The sequence below is a fragment of the Thunnus albacares genome, chromosome 7 (genome assembly GCF_914725855.1).
Source record: "Thunnus albacares chromosome 7, fThuAlb1.1, whole genome shotgun sequence".
Taxonomy (NCBI): Eukaryota; Metazoa; Chordata; class Actinopteri; order Scombriformes; family Scombridae; genus Thunnus; species Thunnus albacares.
The window spans coordinates 32,907,235-32,924,811 of record NC_058112.1 but is presented as its reverse complement, the minus strand read 5'-3'; the positions used below and the strand labels follow the sequence as shown (position 1 = coordinate 32,924,811).

The following is a 17,577-nucleotide window of genomic DNA, read 5'->3' as shown; positions in this document are numbered from 1 at the left end:
CACTCAATAGTTGTCTATGGCCTTTACTGCACTATCTACATAACATCTAGCAGACTCATGCCTACGCAATTAATACATGTTTGATTAAAACAACCACACTCACACAGATTTGAAGCAGTTACTTACAGCAAAGCAAATCTTCAGCACTTCACTTCTGATCCAACGATAATCTTGAAAATAACCTTGCCTTAAATTTTGAATTTGCACTTCCAAATAACCACCCAATAACAAGCGTGCACTGAAGTGAAGTCACCTCTAAAAGGTTTACACTGTCGATTCTATCATCATGCTTCATGAATTCACTGGCAAAATACTTGTCAACACATTAACTTAGTTCCTTGTTTTGTCTGCTTAGGTTAATCATCTATCATCTATTCAATAATGCAAACGAACTGGAAACATCACTGATAGACTTTAGTAAAATGGGGATGGATGAAGAAAAGAACAGATCCAGCTTCATATGTGCAGTTCAGGCGAGATGGCTCTTCCCAAAATGCTCCAAAATATACTGCATGCTGCTGTTATTTGATACTTTCCACTGTTGATTAGCAGTAAATTGCGAATATTGTTCTGTTAAAAAATAGTATATAGAGAGCAATTTAAGATATTTTCTTTTGTAATAACAGTAGAGCGCTGTATTTAAAAATAACAAGTTAACACTGTTGAAATCCTGCTGTAAATTTACTGCAATCATTTACAGTCCAGACAGTGAACAGTATTTTAGTGAATGTAACAGGATTAGAAATAACCCCTATTATGAATTTCTTCAAAATAGAGATGCCTGTCTTGTATGTACATAGTTTTAGAGCCACCTGGTGGAATAATAGCGTAACTGCACAAATAGTGCTCCTCTCTGCGCACCGTACGTGCCTCAGCAAAGAGAGATATTTTCATGCTGGAGGTGGGTACACATGAGCAATGCTACAACCAATGTGTCTATGTTCAATGCTTTAAAATTGTTTCTGCAACAGTCAGTAACATGTATTGTGTCTATAAACAGTAGTAGCACGTAGTCAGAAAGTTGCGGACGTTTATGTGCAGGAATGGTATCTTTATCCCCTAGTGGTGTTTTGATAAGCTTATCGAGTTAATGCTAGTTAGCTAGCCTCGTACTTGCTGGCTTGCTCCGTGGCGTAATGTCTTCTAGTAATTATTTGAGATGGTCATCTTTCCACTCTTTGTTACACAGAGACCTGAACGCTTGCAGTTGCATGACACGCTATTGACGGTGATTGTGTGTTGCTGATTTTTGTACCAGGTAGGCTTTTGTTAAAGGTATAATAAGTAATTATTCCACATTAAAATGTCTAAAAACAACTAGACTTATGTTATATATGTTGTTGAGTTGTGTACTTAGATTATCCCAAATGTTTCCAACAATTTTCAAACCCAGAGAAATCTGTAATTTAATCAAAGTAACGGACCGTTTCATTTGGTCGCCTGTCGATGGCGTCATACCTCCTCTACCAAAGAGTAAACACGCACAAGATGCATACGGCGGCGCTGTGTTTGTCCGCTACAATGGCGTCTACCAAAGAGTAACTTACACACATACAAGATAATACATCGGTGTTGTGGTTGTTCCACAGAATCTCTTATAAGTTGACTTTTATTCAGTTTTAAGCCACATTTTCATGATAAATTTAGGTTGTTTTTAACTATATCTTTTAGCCGGAAGAAGGATTTTAGTCATTGGACGTCTGGATCTTAAGTTATCAGAGAAATAAACTGGACAAACGTTAGCAGCAGCTCGGCTAACAGCCCCTCCAGGAAGTATAAACATCCCGAATGATTAACACTGGAGTAATCCTATTCTGGAGAAGCTGGTTATGTTACAATGAAGACAACAACTCCCATGATCCCTTGCTCCTTCACACCATCATCACACTCAGTCTTTTGATATTGTTCTGATTGAGAGACTCCTAGCGGCTGAAATTACATATTGTGCGTTTAAGTGTGGGTTTTACATATTGTTGATACAAGGTTTTTTCTTGTAAAACAGAAGTGACGTGTTGCACAACATATATTTTGTTGTCTATGGATAAAATGTTTATTTAGGTTGTTTTAGAATTTTTATTGTGAAATTAGAAGAAAATAGCTCTTACTGCTTAGGTGCTCAATACAAAATCATGCATAATGTTGCCACTATACGATCACATGTTTTACATTAGAATGTATAGGAATAGAAGACTGGTAGCATTATAATGTCAAGATGAGTCTTTTGTAAAAATAAGCAAAAGAAAGATACTTTCATGCTGGAGAGACCTGAACGCTTGCAGTTGCATGACACGCTATTGATGGTGACTATGTGTTGCTGATTTTTGTACCAGTACCAGAGTGAGAGCAAGTCCTGTATGGCCGTGCCGTTCCTCCTGCACCATAGACATCAGGGATACATCCACCATAAGTCCACAGAAAGACACGACCCGTCACATGAACAGGTGAGTGATGATCAGCTGGTCTGCAGCAGAGAGAAAAGGCAGCTGTGCTAATACTAGGATGACGAGAGTGAGCGCTTCTGTCCAGTCAGAGTTTGATACTGAGGAGAATCAGCCTGTTATGTTACAGGCTTCATCACAGGTGATAAATTCTGCTCTTACCACTGCATCTTATGAGGCGGGATGTTCCTCCTTAACAGCACTGAATGTTATTTATCTATAAGGCTCTACTGCCTCATTACCTCTGCTCTCTGGTCGTATATAAATACAATATGTCAGTGACATTAACATTAGCTGTACTGCATGTTCACACTGAACTTGGAAACACTACATTAATCAATTGCTTACATTGCAAATACATGAATGAACTGAGGAGATGCTCAAAAGATGTTAGTGAAACAGCTCTCACAAAACGAAAAATAACTTGAATATTTGAAGGCATTTTACTGTCTTTCTGTCAGGATTCACTGGCGGCAGCATTCTGAAGTTGCACATATTACATCCTTTTCTGCTTAGTATAAAATGATGAAGTAGTTTCACTTTCTTGTTAAAACTGCCAAATACTATGAAGATTAGTGAGGGAGAATGGGTTAAGTCGAGCCAATGGGTAAAATGAATCATCCCCCATATCTAGGTAACCGTAAACAAAAGTAATCATTGTCATGTGACCACAAATTAAGAAAGTATAGTTCACATTACTCAATCCATCTTGGACCTGGATCTGAGCCACTGTGTGAAACAGTTTTGGAGGTTGTGGGATAAAATGTGCCGGTGATGTTGGGGAAAGTTGAGTCAGTGGTTCAAAGTTTAAATAGGCTTCATATGTACAGAGTAACCTGAGTGTTCTGTGATATTCTAGAGACAAGAAACACTATTCATGTCAATGTTTGATCACTGTCACAAGTGTTACAATGTTGATGAATAAATACTTAACTGTTGACTCATGTTAAGTTTAAGCCACACACAAACATGCTGTAGGGAAGACCGGGGATGATAGTAACATTTTTGGCATTTCTATCTGTGGCTTGGAGCTCTTTTAAACCACTGCATTCAAAATGTGATGCAAACTAGTGACATGTGTCTGCTATTAAATGGTGTAGCTGTTATCTCTGCAAACACAAGGAGTGTTTGAGACTAAACCATGAATTCAGTGACCCTTGTAACCAGTCTGTGTACACAAAAGCACATTTACACACATATTCTTCCTGTAGCTAACACACAAAGATCACAGTTTGATCTTTATTGAAAATGTTTAGGTAACATGTTGAACAACAGGACACAAACATATCATTTTACTTAACCTCTTGGTCTCTTGTTACAGAAACTTTTACATGTTTTCACTTTACACTCAAAAATGTGATTTTGAGTTATCAAAACATCTTTTGAGCATCAAAAAGATGTTATTTTTGGGCACATATTCCAGTAATGACATATAATGATGGGACACTGACAGACTGATGACAGCTTCTTGAACAGATCTCTATTTTGAGTAATAATTCGACCAAGTGTGAGTCAAATGTGATTTTCTGCGTTTCTGTTTTTTTTTATCATTATAAAACCAGTGTTTTGTTTACCTCCTTTAAAAGAGACATGAGCTCCCCTGTAAACAACAAAACTTTGAAATTATCTTCCCTTATCTTAAAGCATTTCTAATGCTGCAGTCAATTCAGGCATTTAAAAAATAATTGAAATCGGCTGACTATCTTTTGTCAATAATTCAAATGACATATTAGTCTGAACATGTGCAGGGTGTTTTCTGTGACTGTCTGCTGCTTTTGTGTAGTATTTTGTGTGTCTATGTGTAAATTGTGTGTGGATTTGATGTCAGATAGATCAACGATCCGTAGCAACCGGGCTGTGAACTTGTACTGATGTTGGCCACCGGTCTGCAAAGATGTTATCAGACGAGAACGGACAGACACTGCTGCTCAGCCACAACAAGACACACAGTTACTCTGCTGTATGACAGATGAGTTGTGAAGAAAAAGCCTCACATTAATTTCACCAAGTGGTGAGTTATATTGTTTCTCTTTTTGTTACTGGTTGGGGAGGAGTGGCGCCTGGTTCCAGGAGTGTTCCTCAGTGTTACTGAATATAGAAACACAGTCTCTGTGTCATTGATAAGGAGCCAGTCAGAGTTGAGAATCAGAGCAGTATCAAATTCAAAATGCTTTTGCAGTTGAGAATAAAACATCGCACCACAGTTACTGAATTTACCCAAAATTTACAGACATTTACCAAAAGTAAGCTGATTTTTGTCAGTTTTCTCAGCAGATTTCTTTAACTTCCACCCAAAGTTATACCTTAAGGTGTGTTCACACCAACTTTTTTTGTGCGGCAAGTTGACTTTTGGGATTAAAAATTGATTTATCTTCACTTTCGCTTCTCAGCCTAATTTAATTGGAGCTAACAACGGAGTCACACACCTCCCTCAGCTGCTGCCATCAATAATTAACATCTTAAATGTCGGTGAGTTTATATAATTTTAAAGTTAGACTGTATGTAGATATCTATGTGTATAAACAATAACGTCACTGCCGTATTTATGCCTTTAGATGACATTATTTTGAGTGTTGATGGAGCAGCTACAGTGTTCACAAAGTACAGCTCTGATTGATCTGAACTCCATTCAGAAAAGAAGCATTTTAAAAGTTGTTTGCGGACAGAAATGACAGAGCAGGAATTCAGGCTTTTTACAAATCAGCATCATGATGTAGTTATTTTGGCATCCTTTTGATTCATTTATTGCAATTAAATAACAGCAAAATCTAAGTTTATTTTGGGTTCATAGCGCTTTAAGGTCTGTAGTTGTCGTCTGGGAAGTGCACAGCCAAACGAAACGAGAGGAGTTGATAATGTATCTCTCAGTGTTAACAGATAAGTGTCGGTATGATTGTTGTTAGCAGGAGGACTGAGTCGTCATGACAGCAGGCAGGCTGAGCTTCAGTAACATCACCACGTTGGCTCCTGTTGTCCAGGTGGGGACTGGTCGGTGCCTGCCGCTGCTCGCTGGCTGTTTAGGGCGAAAAAGCGCAAATGATCCTGCGGTCAAACCTGCTCGAGTAATGTTGTTGTGAACACCATTATTCACCTCCTATTGGATGGATAGTAGAGATGGGAACGATCTGCATGTTAACAGAGCTTCATATCATTATGACGGTGTCATCAATACAGAGTTGGTCATGTGAGGATTGAAATACTGTATATAACACCATATCTATTAAATTTGGGTTTAATTACATTGCATGTAGGTCTTTTGCTGATGTCCATGTTGGTTTTGTTTTCAGGCACTTCTGCATTATTAAGAGCCACGCCAGATATATTGGAGCTTTCTGAAAAGCTTCCAGTCATAATTCCAACGTGAACACTATCTAAAAGTTGGAAATTCATAATTACAATAACTCAGATATGATGTTATATATAACGCAGCATCAGTGGCTCATAAAACAGAATGTTAAACTCTGTGATTGTCAAAACGGATCTTGGGAGTTTTTTGTTCTAGTGATTCAGCCAGGAGAGTTTTATGTCAATCAAAGCTGTAGAGGTGCTCAAATTGTGAGTCATGCAATGTTGTCTATGAAAAATGTGAATAGGATATTTACTTTCCGGAGCTTGAAATAACTTTGCAACTCTATAATCAGTAGTCGTCGCCTTGTCACAGGTGTGATAATGAGGTTGCAGCAGGCTTTGTGCTGCTGTAGAGATTCTCTTGCAGGAAGGCCAGCATCTTCCTCCAGGCGTCTTCCTGAGCGCGAGCATGAGGCACCGTGTCTCCGCCCCACAGAGCCATGACTGCAAAGACAACAGGAAACAGAAACAGCACAAAACTCAAGTCCTGATTTTGGCACATTAACCTTGAATCATTCAGAAAGTTTCTGTTATTGTCCACAGCTGAACTTACGCATTTGACCTTGGCCGACTGTCTTGAAGGAGCTGGCTCTGAAGTGCGGCGTGTACGGAGGTTCAATCAGGTGACCGGCATTCGGGTACGAAAGGATGGTCAGCAGGTGGCTGTTCCCCGCCTGCTCCATCATCTCCTTTATCTGGTAAACAGGAAGTTCAAAACATTATTTAATTTTTGCAACAGGGCTTAGATATTGTTTGTGAATGAATGTTTTTTTAATGCTGTTGTTGATGCTGTCGTCCCCAAACTGAATCTTTACAGAAAACACACCCAATTTCGACACCTCAACTACTGTGAGATTTTAAATGTCATGTTTGGAATCTCTCTGCTAAAGGAAGGAATCTCTGTCTGTATGTATGTCCTTCACATATCTCGTGAACTGTCCTTCCTGTCGACTACACACCTGGCAAGTGTATGGCTGGGGAACAAAGGGAGTTCAGTGTCAAATTTGGTGCAATTTGGACATGCAATACATTTAATATTAATAAAATTTGGATAAACCAGCGATCAATGAGCTGCTCCACTCTGTGCGGGGGCAGGGCGGAGCTTCAGGGCTTTGCCGACTGACTCCAGCATATCAGGGACAAACAACAGACGAGGCGTGACACAAGTCAAAGAAAAGTACTCTTAAAAAAAGAAAAGTAGACAGCGAAAACAGAGCTTTAAATCAAGAATGGACAGTCTTACCTCGTGTCTAGACAGAAAACGTAGCGTTAGCAGCACATTTAGCAGATCAGCAGCAGTAGCGAGTGACTACACAGGAGGTGTTCAGGTACATTTTTACCTAAACGCTTACAGTACACAACAGTACACAATTTATTGGTTCATTTAGATACACAATTATTTATTTTATAGTGTCTTATTATTAATCTAATATTGGCCATTTTGGAATTCCATATATATCCTTGTAAAATCAGTTTCCTATCAGGAATCAGTTTCATCCAACTTCTGTTGTCCTGCTTCCTAATCTGACTTTAATCCTCTGCACCAGGCTCGTTACTCTGACATGATGTTGTCATGAAAGTAAACTCACGTCCTGAGCAGACTCGGACGCCGGCCAGTTCTGATCGTCCTCCGCTACAACCAACATCACAGGACACTGCAGTCGTCCCACCTGCTCAGAGACAAACAGAAGCAGCATTTGAACTTTTATCGACTTTTTTTCTGAATATTCATATTGAAGGAAAACTGTTGTGATTTAAGTTTAATTAAACCCACGTCTATTTTTTTTCTATCTTACAAATTAAATAACTTGCTCATAAAGGTTTTCTTGAGACGAGCGAATGTAAATCTACGGAAGCTGAAAGCAGCCCTTCCGATCTTCTCCAGTCTGCTGTTTAGTCTTAATAAATCCAAAAAACAAATTTCACAGACAGGTTACGTGAAACAGTTTTTAACTTGTTATGTTGTAAGAAACCAACTTGAAAGTCTCACACAAAACACTTTACGCCTGCACATGGCCATCCAGGTTAAAACAATTAGAAAAGGACTGGAAAATGACACAAAATGCCAACTAATCATAAAATTCACAACGTTATCATACTGACATTGAATGTCAGAAAATGACATTGCTGCTCTGATTCTTTGAGAGCTGCTTCAAACAGCTTTTTCTGCCAAATCTAACTATCATACTAACATATAACCATTTGCTATAAATGGTCATTCCTTGATGTGTCTCTGACTGAAAAATCTTTACAGCAACATCCATGTAAATTAAAAAGTATAAAAAATGTTAGAAAATACTTTCTTGTAGATACATGAGTAAAGGATCACAACTGTTAATAAATGCATATATTTCTTCATCCAAAAAGCACAATGTCCAAGGAATAACAAAAAAATAAAAACTATTTTGGATATGCTAAGAAGTGTTTCACTATCAAATAAAGGCAAAACTGCCATAAGAAAGAAAAGATACTTCCTTGTGAAACCAAAACCAAACACTGAAAAACTGATTGTAAAATAATAAGAAAGAGAGACGTTCTGTCTGATTGAACTCACGTCCACTTTGAGTGCAGGGTCAGTGGGGATGGGCAGAGTCAGATCTCGCCAGATCACCTGGTTCTCCTCGTTGAAGCGAGTCTTCTCAGCGTTTCTGATTGGACAGAAAACAAACCAAAAAAGACTTCAACTTCAGCTGACTCAGTTCTGACTCAACTCATGCTTGAATTATTGTGGCGACTCAAACAAAACCAGTCTGTTTGTGTCCTTATCTTTCTCTCCACTGTCTTTGCATGAATTCACTTTCTTTTCACACATCTTTACAGCCAGTGGAGCTAAAAATACAGTATAAAGTTTGTCCTGCTGGTGGCGCCAGAAGAAACATCATGAGGTCATTAAAGTCTAACGTTATGCTGTGTTCCGTTTACCTCGGAAGTCAGAGCTGGGAATGACGTCACGCCTGAGGTGACCGTGTTCCAGTACGAGAAGTCAGAAAACCAGTTCTAGCCAGGTTAGCCGTTGTCAGCAATACCAGTTGCTAACAACGCATTGCGCTGTATTTTGTGCGTACAAACACCGTAGCAACATGTCCAGAGATAGAAGTTGGACAAATATGTATGTATGACTGATTTCAGTATACTACCAACTTCAGGGGGCATTCCAGTTCCATTTCCGACTGGGAACTTGGAAATTCCGACTTCCCGGTTCAAATTAAATGCACCATTAATCCTCTGGGGAGCAGGAATGATATCGGGACATTTAATGACAATCTGACTTGCATTTGTTGAGTTGCTGAACATGAATAATAAAGTAACTAACAACAGATCAACTTACCTTTGAAAGTATTCCAGTATTTCTTTCACAGATCCATCGACTGGCTGCACATGACTCCCACTAATACCCACCACACACCTGAGCTGGGAGACCACACACACACACACACACTCTTTACATATACAGAGTTCACACATAACAGAAAAACTACACAAAATGACGAGTAGCAATGTATAAAAAAAAAAGTCATTATTATTTCTTTACACCTTGAATCTCAGTTTAAGGGCGAACCTATGAGCATGATTTGTGACATCACAGTAAGTTTGGAGCCAATCGTGGCCCAGTATTCAGTGTGATATGGAAAGTTAAACAGCAGTTGTCCTACCTTTACAACTTGGGAATAAGCAGCCATTTTGAGTGCGATACAGGTGCCGAAGGAAAGGCCCAACATGGCGATCCTGCTGCTGAGGACCTGAGGATGCTGCTGCAGGACTCTATAGGCCGTCTACACCAAGAAAACATAACTTCAACCACAGTTTATTTAAAGTGCGCAGCAAAGAGGGTCCATTCACTTTACAAGTTACAAAAAACATGACTTCACATGTAAAAGTACACACACAGGTAATAATGAACAACAGGATTGAGGTTAAGCATTTAAAAAATAGAGATCATATAACCAGAACAGAGTCGGGGAAACTACTTGTCAAAGACGAAAAAACTGTTAGTGATTTGATTTCCCTGCCAGTAAAATGAGAGACCAGAGCTCACAGAGAAAAGAGGTTTTCAGTCTGGATCAGAAAGTCTCCACAGAGCTTCCCTCCAAAATGTGCAGCAGTAGTTTATTACAAAGAAGGAGAGCTCAAAGGGCAAAGGCTTGACCATCAAAACGTTTTTTGTTAAATCGAGCAACAGTGAAGTAACCAGCATCAAGAGAACATAAAGGACATGATGGATTAACGGAGTAATAAGGCTGGAGATATACAGTACGAAGCAAAGCAGCCAATGTTAGATTTTATAAAACTTCTGACAGCTAAACAAAGTCAAATCTGAGAGCTTTTTAAAGTGGCCACACATTTCCAGCAGTCAGCTCTCATCATGTCAAAGCAGGTTGCTGTAATCTGGGTGTGATGTTTGACTCTCAGCTTTCCTCAGGTGAGTGTCAGGTGATTAAAGTTGTGTAATAGCATTTCCTGACCTTAATAAACTGTTAGTTAGGTTTTAACTTTGTCTTATTCAAATCTTGAAAATTCATTTACACAACTGTGAGAGGGATCCTTCTTATGTTTCTTCCTGTTAAAGGGTTTTATTTGTGGCGTGTTTCTTCATCTGGGTCGAGAGTGTCGTCTCCTCTGAGGAAAGTTTCTAATTTGTGATTTTTGGCTGTATAGATAAAATTGACTTGACATTGAATTCATTGCAGCAGGACAACAGTGACTTTGCATTTAGAGATCAGGCAAAAATAAAATAAATAAAAACATACCTCTCCTGCTTCCTGCTGAGCAAAACAGTTCTAATTATATTACACCATTGAGATTAATCATTGATTTTAAGATTTTTATTGATTAAAATCAAAGCTCTAGATGGCTAGGCCCTGTGCTACACTTTTCTGTAATACTCTGATATTATTTTGATACAAATGTAGTAGAAGTGGTGGAAGATGAATGCATGAAAAACCCTACTATAGTAAAAGTACATAAGTATTATGAGCTTGATGTAGGTAAAGTATTGCAGTAAAAGTACATAAGTATTATGAGCTTGATGTAGTTAAAGTATTGCAGTAAAAGTACATAAGTATTATGAGCTTGATGTAGTTAAAGTATTGCAGTAAAAGTACATAAGTATTATGAGCTTGATGTAGTTAAAGTATTGCAGTAAAAGTACATAAGTATTATGAGCTTGATGTAGTTAAAGTATTGCAGTAAAAGTAGTGGTTTGGTCCCTCTGACTGATATATTATTATATATGACATCATTAGATTATTAATAGTGAAGCATCAGTGTTAGAGCAGCATGTTACTGTTGTAGCTGCTGGAGGTGGAGCTAGTTTACACTACTTTATATACAGTTAGCTAGTTTAGTCCAGTGGTTCCCAACCTAGGGGTCGGGCCCCTCCAAAGGGTCAGCAGATAAATCTGAGGGGTGGTGAGATGATTAATGGGAGAGGAAAGAAGAAAAAACAAAGTTCTGATACACAAATCTGTTTTCAGTTTTTGGACTTTTTCTCTAATCTTTGATTTTTGCTGAAATATTGGATCATTTGAACATTTATTGAAATGAAAGCATGTGAGAAGTTTAGAGGGAAAAATCACTATTTGGTGGAGCTGTTAACAACTCATAGACATGTGAAATGTGACCCCGACTACACACTGCTTTTTGTAAGACGTCAAAAGCCAAAAAGGTTGGAAACCACTGGTTTCATCTTTAACAATGTGTTGTATTTTAAAAGCTTGTTATATTATCCATTGTGTCAAATCTTCATCTGAAAAGTAACTAAAGCTGTCAAATAAATATAGTGGAGTGGAAGTATAAAGTAGCATCACATGGAAATACTCAAGTTAAGTACAAGTACCTCGAAAAATGTTACTTTCTACCACTGTGTAGTAGTAATAATATTGGTATAGAAAATTATTTTACATGAGATTACACCAACAAAAACTGACCTCTGGAGTTGAACCAGTTTTTTTTAGTTTATTGACACATAAACACACAAACAGATAACAGACACACAGCTCAGTGTCTCCTGCTGAGACTTTTAACCTCCAAAACTCAACAATGTTCCTGATAGAATGTGACTGTCTGACACCCAGAGTAGATGATTATTACCAGTATGCAGGTTGCAGTTCATGATTGGTGCCTGCGTTATACAGTTAGTGTTTTTTTTAAAGCCAGATCTTGTATTTTTTAGATTAAGGCTTCATGCACACTTGTACTTCAAGGAGTTACAGTATAAAATAGCTTCTCTCACTAAGAAGCTATTTCTCGTATTGTTCGGTTGTTGGTGGATACAGAAATACCTCCAACCTCTCACTGTTAGAGCTGCAACTAACAATTTTTTATTATTAATAGTTCATCTGTTGATTATGTTGCTCTCTGTCTGCTGTCTGCTAACGTGAGCCACAACTAATCTATATATGTCAGAGCTGTGTGTCTGTCAGCTTGTTATGGAGTTCTGCTTCTCCATAGTTCCCATAATATTCAAGTTTTTACAAAATCTTATATTATTTTGGGGTGTTCTGACTGATCACTGATTTAATGTTTTGTATTTTAGAATTTGTCATGTAGGACGCTCATCAGGTTTACCTCAAAGTACTGGTTGTCCACCATCTTTCCAGTTTCCAAGGTGACTTTGGGTGTCAGGTAGTCGAGGGCCAGGGAGGCAAAGCCATGGGAGGCTAGCAGCGCCGCGCGGTACTCCACCAACTTCCCTCCACCCCCCCACAGGTCCAGGAGGCCAGGAAAAGGTCCAGGTCCTTCAGACACAAAAGACAGTCCGTTTACTGACGATGACAGTTTCTGCAACTGTGGGATTATATTTAATGGAAACCTTTTTAGTATTTCCTGTCTACATGTTTCACTCCTACAGTACCATCCAGTCACAGGTAAAGTGCCTTAATTGTGCTGTTTTCGTTCCCAAACATGCATAAAGTACATACAGGGTTTTCTGGACTCTGCCACTAGATCTCTGCAGCTAGAATGCTACTATAGCTACAGCTATAGCGCCTTTCTAGTCTCCCGACCACTCAAAGCGCTTTACACTGCATGTAGACATTCACCCATGCACACATACATTCATACACTGATGGCAGAGGTTGCCATGCAAGATGCCAACCTGCTCACCAGGAGTTCTAATCTAATACTCATTCACACACACACACACACACACACACCAATGGCACAGCCTTCAGAGGCAATTTGGGTTGAGTATCTTGCCCAAGGACATGGACACGACATGCAGACTGGAGGAGCCAGGGATCAAACCACCAATCATTCGATTAGTGGATGACCTGCTTTACCTCCTGAGCCCCAGCTGCTCAAATGACCAAGAGAGCAAAGTTACAGAAATACAGCATGAACAAACTGGATGACAAAAGTATCATAACCACATTTTCAGACTACACCTCCACGCCTCCTGCTAGCCCTTCCTACTTGCTCTGATGTCACTGGTCTGTGTTGCTCAGACCGTCAGATCTGAAACCTCCCTCCAGACTCTCCTCTAGTCCTACCTGAGGGCAGGAAGAGAGTCGCAGTGAGTCCGCCCTCTGTGATCGGGACCCTGACGATGCCGGGCGCCATGTACCAGCGCTCCACAAACACGCTGGCCAGCGGCACCTGAGTTATGAAGGCTTCAGTTGAGTGACCCTGGTACACCGAGATCCTGATCTCCATGGGAGTCTGGACGTTCATCTTCCTCATCCTGAGGGATGATGGGAAAGAGTCAGCTCTGATACTGATTATTGATTCTGTATTTATTGGGATCATCTGAACAGCTCTGGTCCAGTTGGCTTACCTGAGCCCAGGTTTGCTGCCTGGAACTGGTCTGAGGCTCCAGAGCAGACCCATCGGTTCAACCCCAGAATATGTCCCACCCAGACTGAGATCCTCTGAAACTGTAAAGCAAAAGGCATGAAAATGCATTTCTTATTTTGATTTTCTTCTTTCCGTACAAGAACAGAAAATATTCAAAGTTCCCCCCCGACTCAAAAACATCATCTTCTTGTTGCAACAGTCTTGTTGTTCTCTTCTCTGTGCAGAGTTGGTTCTCACGTTCATTGTTTAATGTGAACTTAATGTCTAACATGTCTGTGAATCATCTGTGCATCTGTCCCACTTAAACTGTATTTGTTCATTCTTGTGTACAGGTCTCTCTTGAAAAAGAGATCTTGATCTCAATGAGAGAACCTATTTAAATACAGATTTAAATTTACAAAAAATAAAAATCTGCTGAAATCTCTGTGCTCATTGAAAATTTGATTTTAAGGGGAGATCCTATGAGCAGGATTTGTGACGTCATAACTAGGCTGGAGCCAATCGTGGTCCAGTATTCAACTTACACAAGTGTGATGCACAAACACTAAGATCATGTCCACACTAAACCGGCTAAATTCGTGAATGCATCTTTTTCTCTGCGTTTTGTTCCTCCGTCCGAACTAAAATGGCATTTTTCTTCCTCTAAAAACGGAGCTTTTCTAAATCGTCCTCCAGAGTGTGTAAATGTGAAAATGCCGGCTTGGCGTTGTAGTGTGTACAAGGAAAACAGAGCTTTGTAGAAACGCTGTCATAACGCTGACAGAACAGACAGTAGCACAGCGTTTCACTGGAAGACAAAGAAGAAGAAACAACAACAATAACAACAATGGCGGACAGCTTCATGCAGTTGTTGTTCTCTTTATGGTCTATGTGGATAGCTTGTTTAGAGTTTAACGTATCTATCTACCACCTTTCTCTGCTCAAACTGTCGTAATCTGCTGCAATAAAGTAAATGTCAGGAAGCCACTGCAGAAACAGAAACAGTTTCTTCTTCGCTGGTTTTCTGAATTGCTCGTCTGTCTTCCGCACATGCCCAGTAGGAGGACAATTACCTCTTTTGGTGTTTTGATGTGGATGGAGGTATTTGCAGTAACAAGATGAGACTCCTGCTCTGAACTTGTGTTGTTTCAGCTCAAAAACAGCTTTTTAGACTTTAGCCGGTTTAATGTAGATGTAGTCTGAGAACAGACTTTACAGTGAGGTATGAGACATCTTATGTCCAGCAGTTAAACCTCTGAAATTAAATATATATTTGCAGGTTCATAGATTCTGGAATTTCTAATGAGAGAGAAGGAGGATATTAAAGTGGTAATTATACTTTTTTTGTGGAAAAACCATATCAGACACAAATTATTGTTCCGAGTAGAGTGTGTTGATATGGGTAGAGATGTACCGGTAACAAATTCTCACACTGTGATTTTAGGTAAAAACATCACAGTAAACAGTATAATCATGATAATCACATTTCCTGAAATCTTACTATTAGTGCTAACCTATAGTTAAATGACTTCACACCATGATCGCCTTGGATTTTATTCACTGCACAGTAGTCTTTGCAGAATATTGAAATTTTGTTAGACTCAGCTGTTCAAAATTCAAAGACAATTGACTTCAGATGCAGCTCAGTGTCTGCGTTAGATTCTATGCACACATTCATATTTTGGAAATTCATGAATTTTTCCAAATGAAATTGGTCAATTGATTTCTGAAGTGCAAAAACTTTGTAGTAATTGTTATCTGCTGCGTGTTAACAGTTAAATTTAATTTTTAAAAAGGCAGAGAAATTAGTAAACGCACACAGAACATAATAAAAGTTATACTGGGCTCTTACAGACCACTTGTAGCTAAACAAAACCAAACTGTTGATGAAGGCAGGAGAGCTGCTCTGTGTTCATGGTGTCCTCTGAAAACAACAATAATCACGGTGATGACGGTAATATACTGAAGAAACTAATATACCAGCACATCTCTACCGGAGGGGATCTTTAAAATAGTTTCCTGTGGTTCACAAATACAATACAAACATTTCTAAATGTATTTTCCAGGTCTAGATTTTGGACCATGTACCGTTCACTGTCCCAGAGGCGTTGGCGATGTAGTGAGCGAATGCCTCCCATGTGTATCCGTCTTCACACTGGTGCAGAGCGTGAACCGTGAGCTGGGAACCAGGAGGGGCATTCTGGACCAGGATGGTGAACTTCTCATCCACAAGTCCTCTGGACGGCTGGACTGTCAGCTTCACACAACACTGTTTCCTGTCCATTGTGAGCTGAGCAGACAGATAAAATAACCAGAGACAGATATCTCAAAAGCTGGACAAACCAAAACTATCTGACTGGATACATTACACTAGAGGGTAGACAGACACTTCACAGACAGCATTAGTTGTTCATTCACAGGCCTAAATATATGTGATGTTGTCCTTGTGTTGTATCAAATTGTTGCAGAAAAATGTAACAGAGCAAAAAACTCTCTTTTGAAAATAAAAAGGGAGTCAGAGGTCCAAGCAGCAAAGTGTTCTTTAATGCCGGCAAAAAAGGGGAGCAATCAGCACTTTTACAACGAACCAAATCGCTCTGAAGGTTTTTTCTTTGGGGCATTGTTTTTATGCCCTTGGGTCGGCTTAGGTCACACCTTATCATCCACCCTCCCTAATTTTTGACCAATTATTATGTTACTTTTATCTCTGTCACTCTATATCATTGTGTGATATAGTTTGATGCAGTTTGTTGTAAGATTCCAAGATTTACACATTTCAATCAAACTTTGACCAGGTCATGTGGGTTAAAAGTCTTTACTTTTCTAAAAATAGACTTGATGAAAATTAGGAAATTAATTTGTTTTACACACAAATTCATCAAGAGTTTTCAATTTACTAATTGAAATTCAAATGAATGGGCCCAAAATTTGCATCATTTTGATGACAGGTGTGAGCAGGGCAGATATGTCTCACCCTGCAGAAAATTCTCATCCTGTCAAATCAGACTTTCAAAATAAAAGCACACCACACTTGTAAGAAATATGACTCATTTTTAAAAAGCAAAATGATCTGATCCCAACGGGCCAGAATGTGAGGTCCCGACCAACGCTGCTTGCAGCTTTAATATTATATTATATTGTTTGTTCATATCACTAACAAATACATATAGGAGCATTTTAACGTTGTGGAGCCAATTTTTAGATACTTTGGGTAGATTAATAGTAATGCATCATATTATATAGTATATTATATGTTTTTTATAATAATACGCAATAGCATCAAATGGGAATACTCAAGCAAAGTACAAGTAACTACCTCAAAACTGTACTTATGTGCAGTACAGTACTTGAGTAACTTTCCAGCACTGACCTCTCTCTCTCTGCATATTCAGTGTCTCATGACTGACGTGTAAGAAGAACTTACTGTCCGAGCAGCCTGACGGCTCAGAGCTGCTGTCTGTAGGTCTGCTGTCGGTTTGATTTCTCGAAGCAAAGCAATGACAGAAAGAGTCTATGTGAGACAAACTCTTCGACAGAAAGAATCAAACTCTTCGACAGCGGCAGACTGAGGTTATTAATCCAGAGACAGTCTGAAGTTCAACTTTGAACGACAGTCTCCGCCCTCAGCGGTTTGTCCACCTCACCGGGTCAAAAACTTAAAACTATCCATGTCTGTAGAATAACGGCTGACGGTCTGTTAGCGTGTTCTTCCCGGCTGCTGCACACCAGTCAGTTCAGCTTCTGAACAACAAAACGGGGCCGGCGTTTGCGGTAAAGGTGTAACAGATGCCGCTACGCCACTGGCGCCATTACGGCTCAACGGTCGGAACGGCGGAGCCACTGAAGAGCACTGCCTGTCAGATCCAACATGGCGGCTCCAGTGTTACAGTTTCAACATAACATTTCGCCCAGTGAAGGGATTGTCTCTGCTTACAGATCCATAAATCAGTGGGAAATGTTTAATTTACTTTAAAACTATTATACATTTTCCCTACATTGTCCCAAGTGGGAATAGGTC

At 39.4% G+C, this 17,577-nt stretch overlaps 1 protein-coding gene across 4 annotated transcripts in view; it reads right to left on the bottom strand.

The window, feature by feature from the left end:
• Positions 1-17,094, bottom strand: part of LOC122985179 (peroxisomal succinyl-coenzyme A thioesterase-like) — a 28,895-nt gene extending 11,801 nt beyond the window's left edge. The window contains exons 1-12 of one of the 4 annotated variants that reach the window (XR_006404046.1): positions 16,984-17,094; positions 15,648-15,849; positions 13,561-13,660; positions 13,277-13,467; positions 12,354-12,523; positions 9,440-9,559; positions 9,115-9,197; positions 8,341-8,434; positions 7,376-7,456; positions 6,340-6,481; positions 6,041-6,230; positions 3,664-5,451 (exon numbers count right to left, since the gene is read on the bottom strand). Coding sequence is in view for 2 of the 4 variants with exons in the window: in XM_044355651.1 (XP_044211586.1) it covers positions 6,094-6,230; positions 6,340-6,481; positions 7,376-7,456; positions 8,341-8,434; positions 9,115-9,197; positions 9,440-9,559; positions 12,354-12,523; positions 13,277-13,467; positions 13,561-13,660; positions 15,648-15,843 (1,314 nt within the window). In the remaining 2 variants the exon portion in view is untranslated. Of the gene's footprint in view, positions 1-3,663; positions 6,231-6,339; positions 6,482-7,375; positions 7,457-8,340; positions 8,435-9,114; positions 9,198-9,439; positions 9,560-12,353; positions 12,524-13,276; positions 13,468-13,560; positions 13,661-15,647; positions 15,850-16,929; positions 16,954-16,983 lie in introns of those variants that run through there. The other 3 variants (XR_006404045.1, XM_044355651.1, XM_044355652.1) reach the window with 3 other exon arrangements.
• Positions 17,095-17,577: the final 483 nt, after the last annotated feature.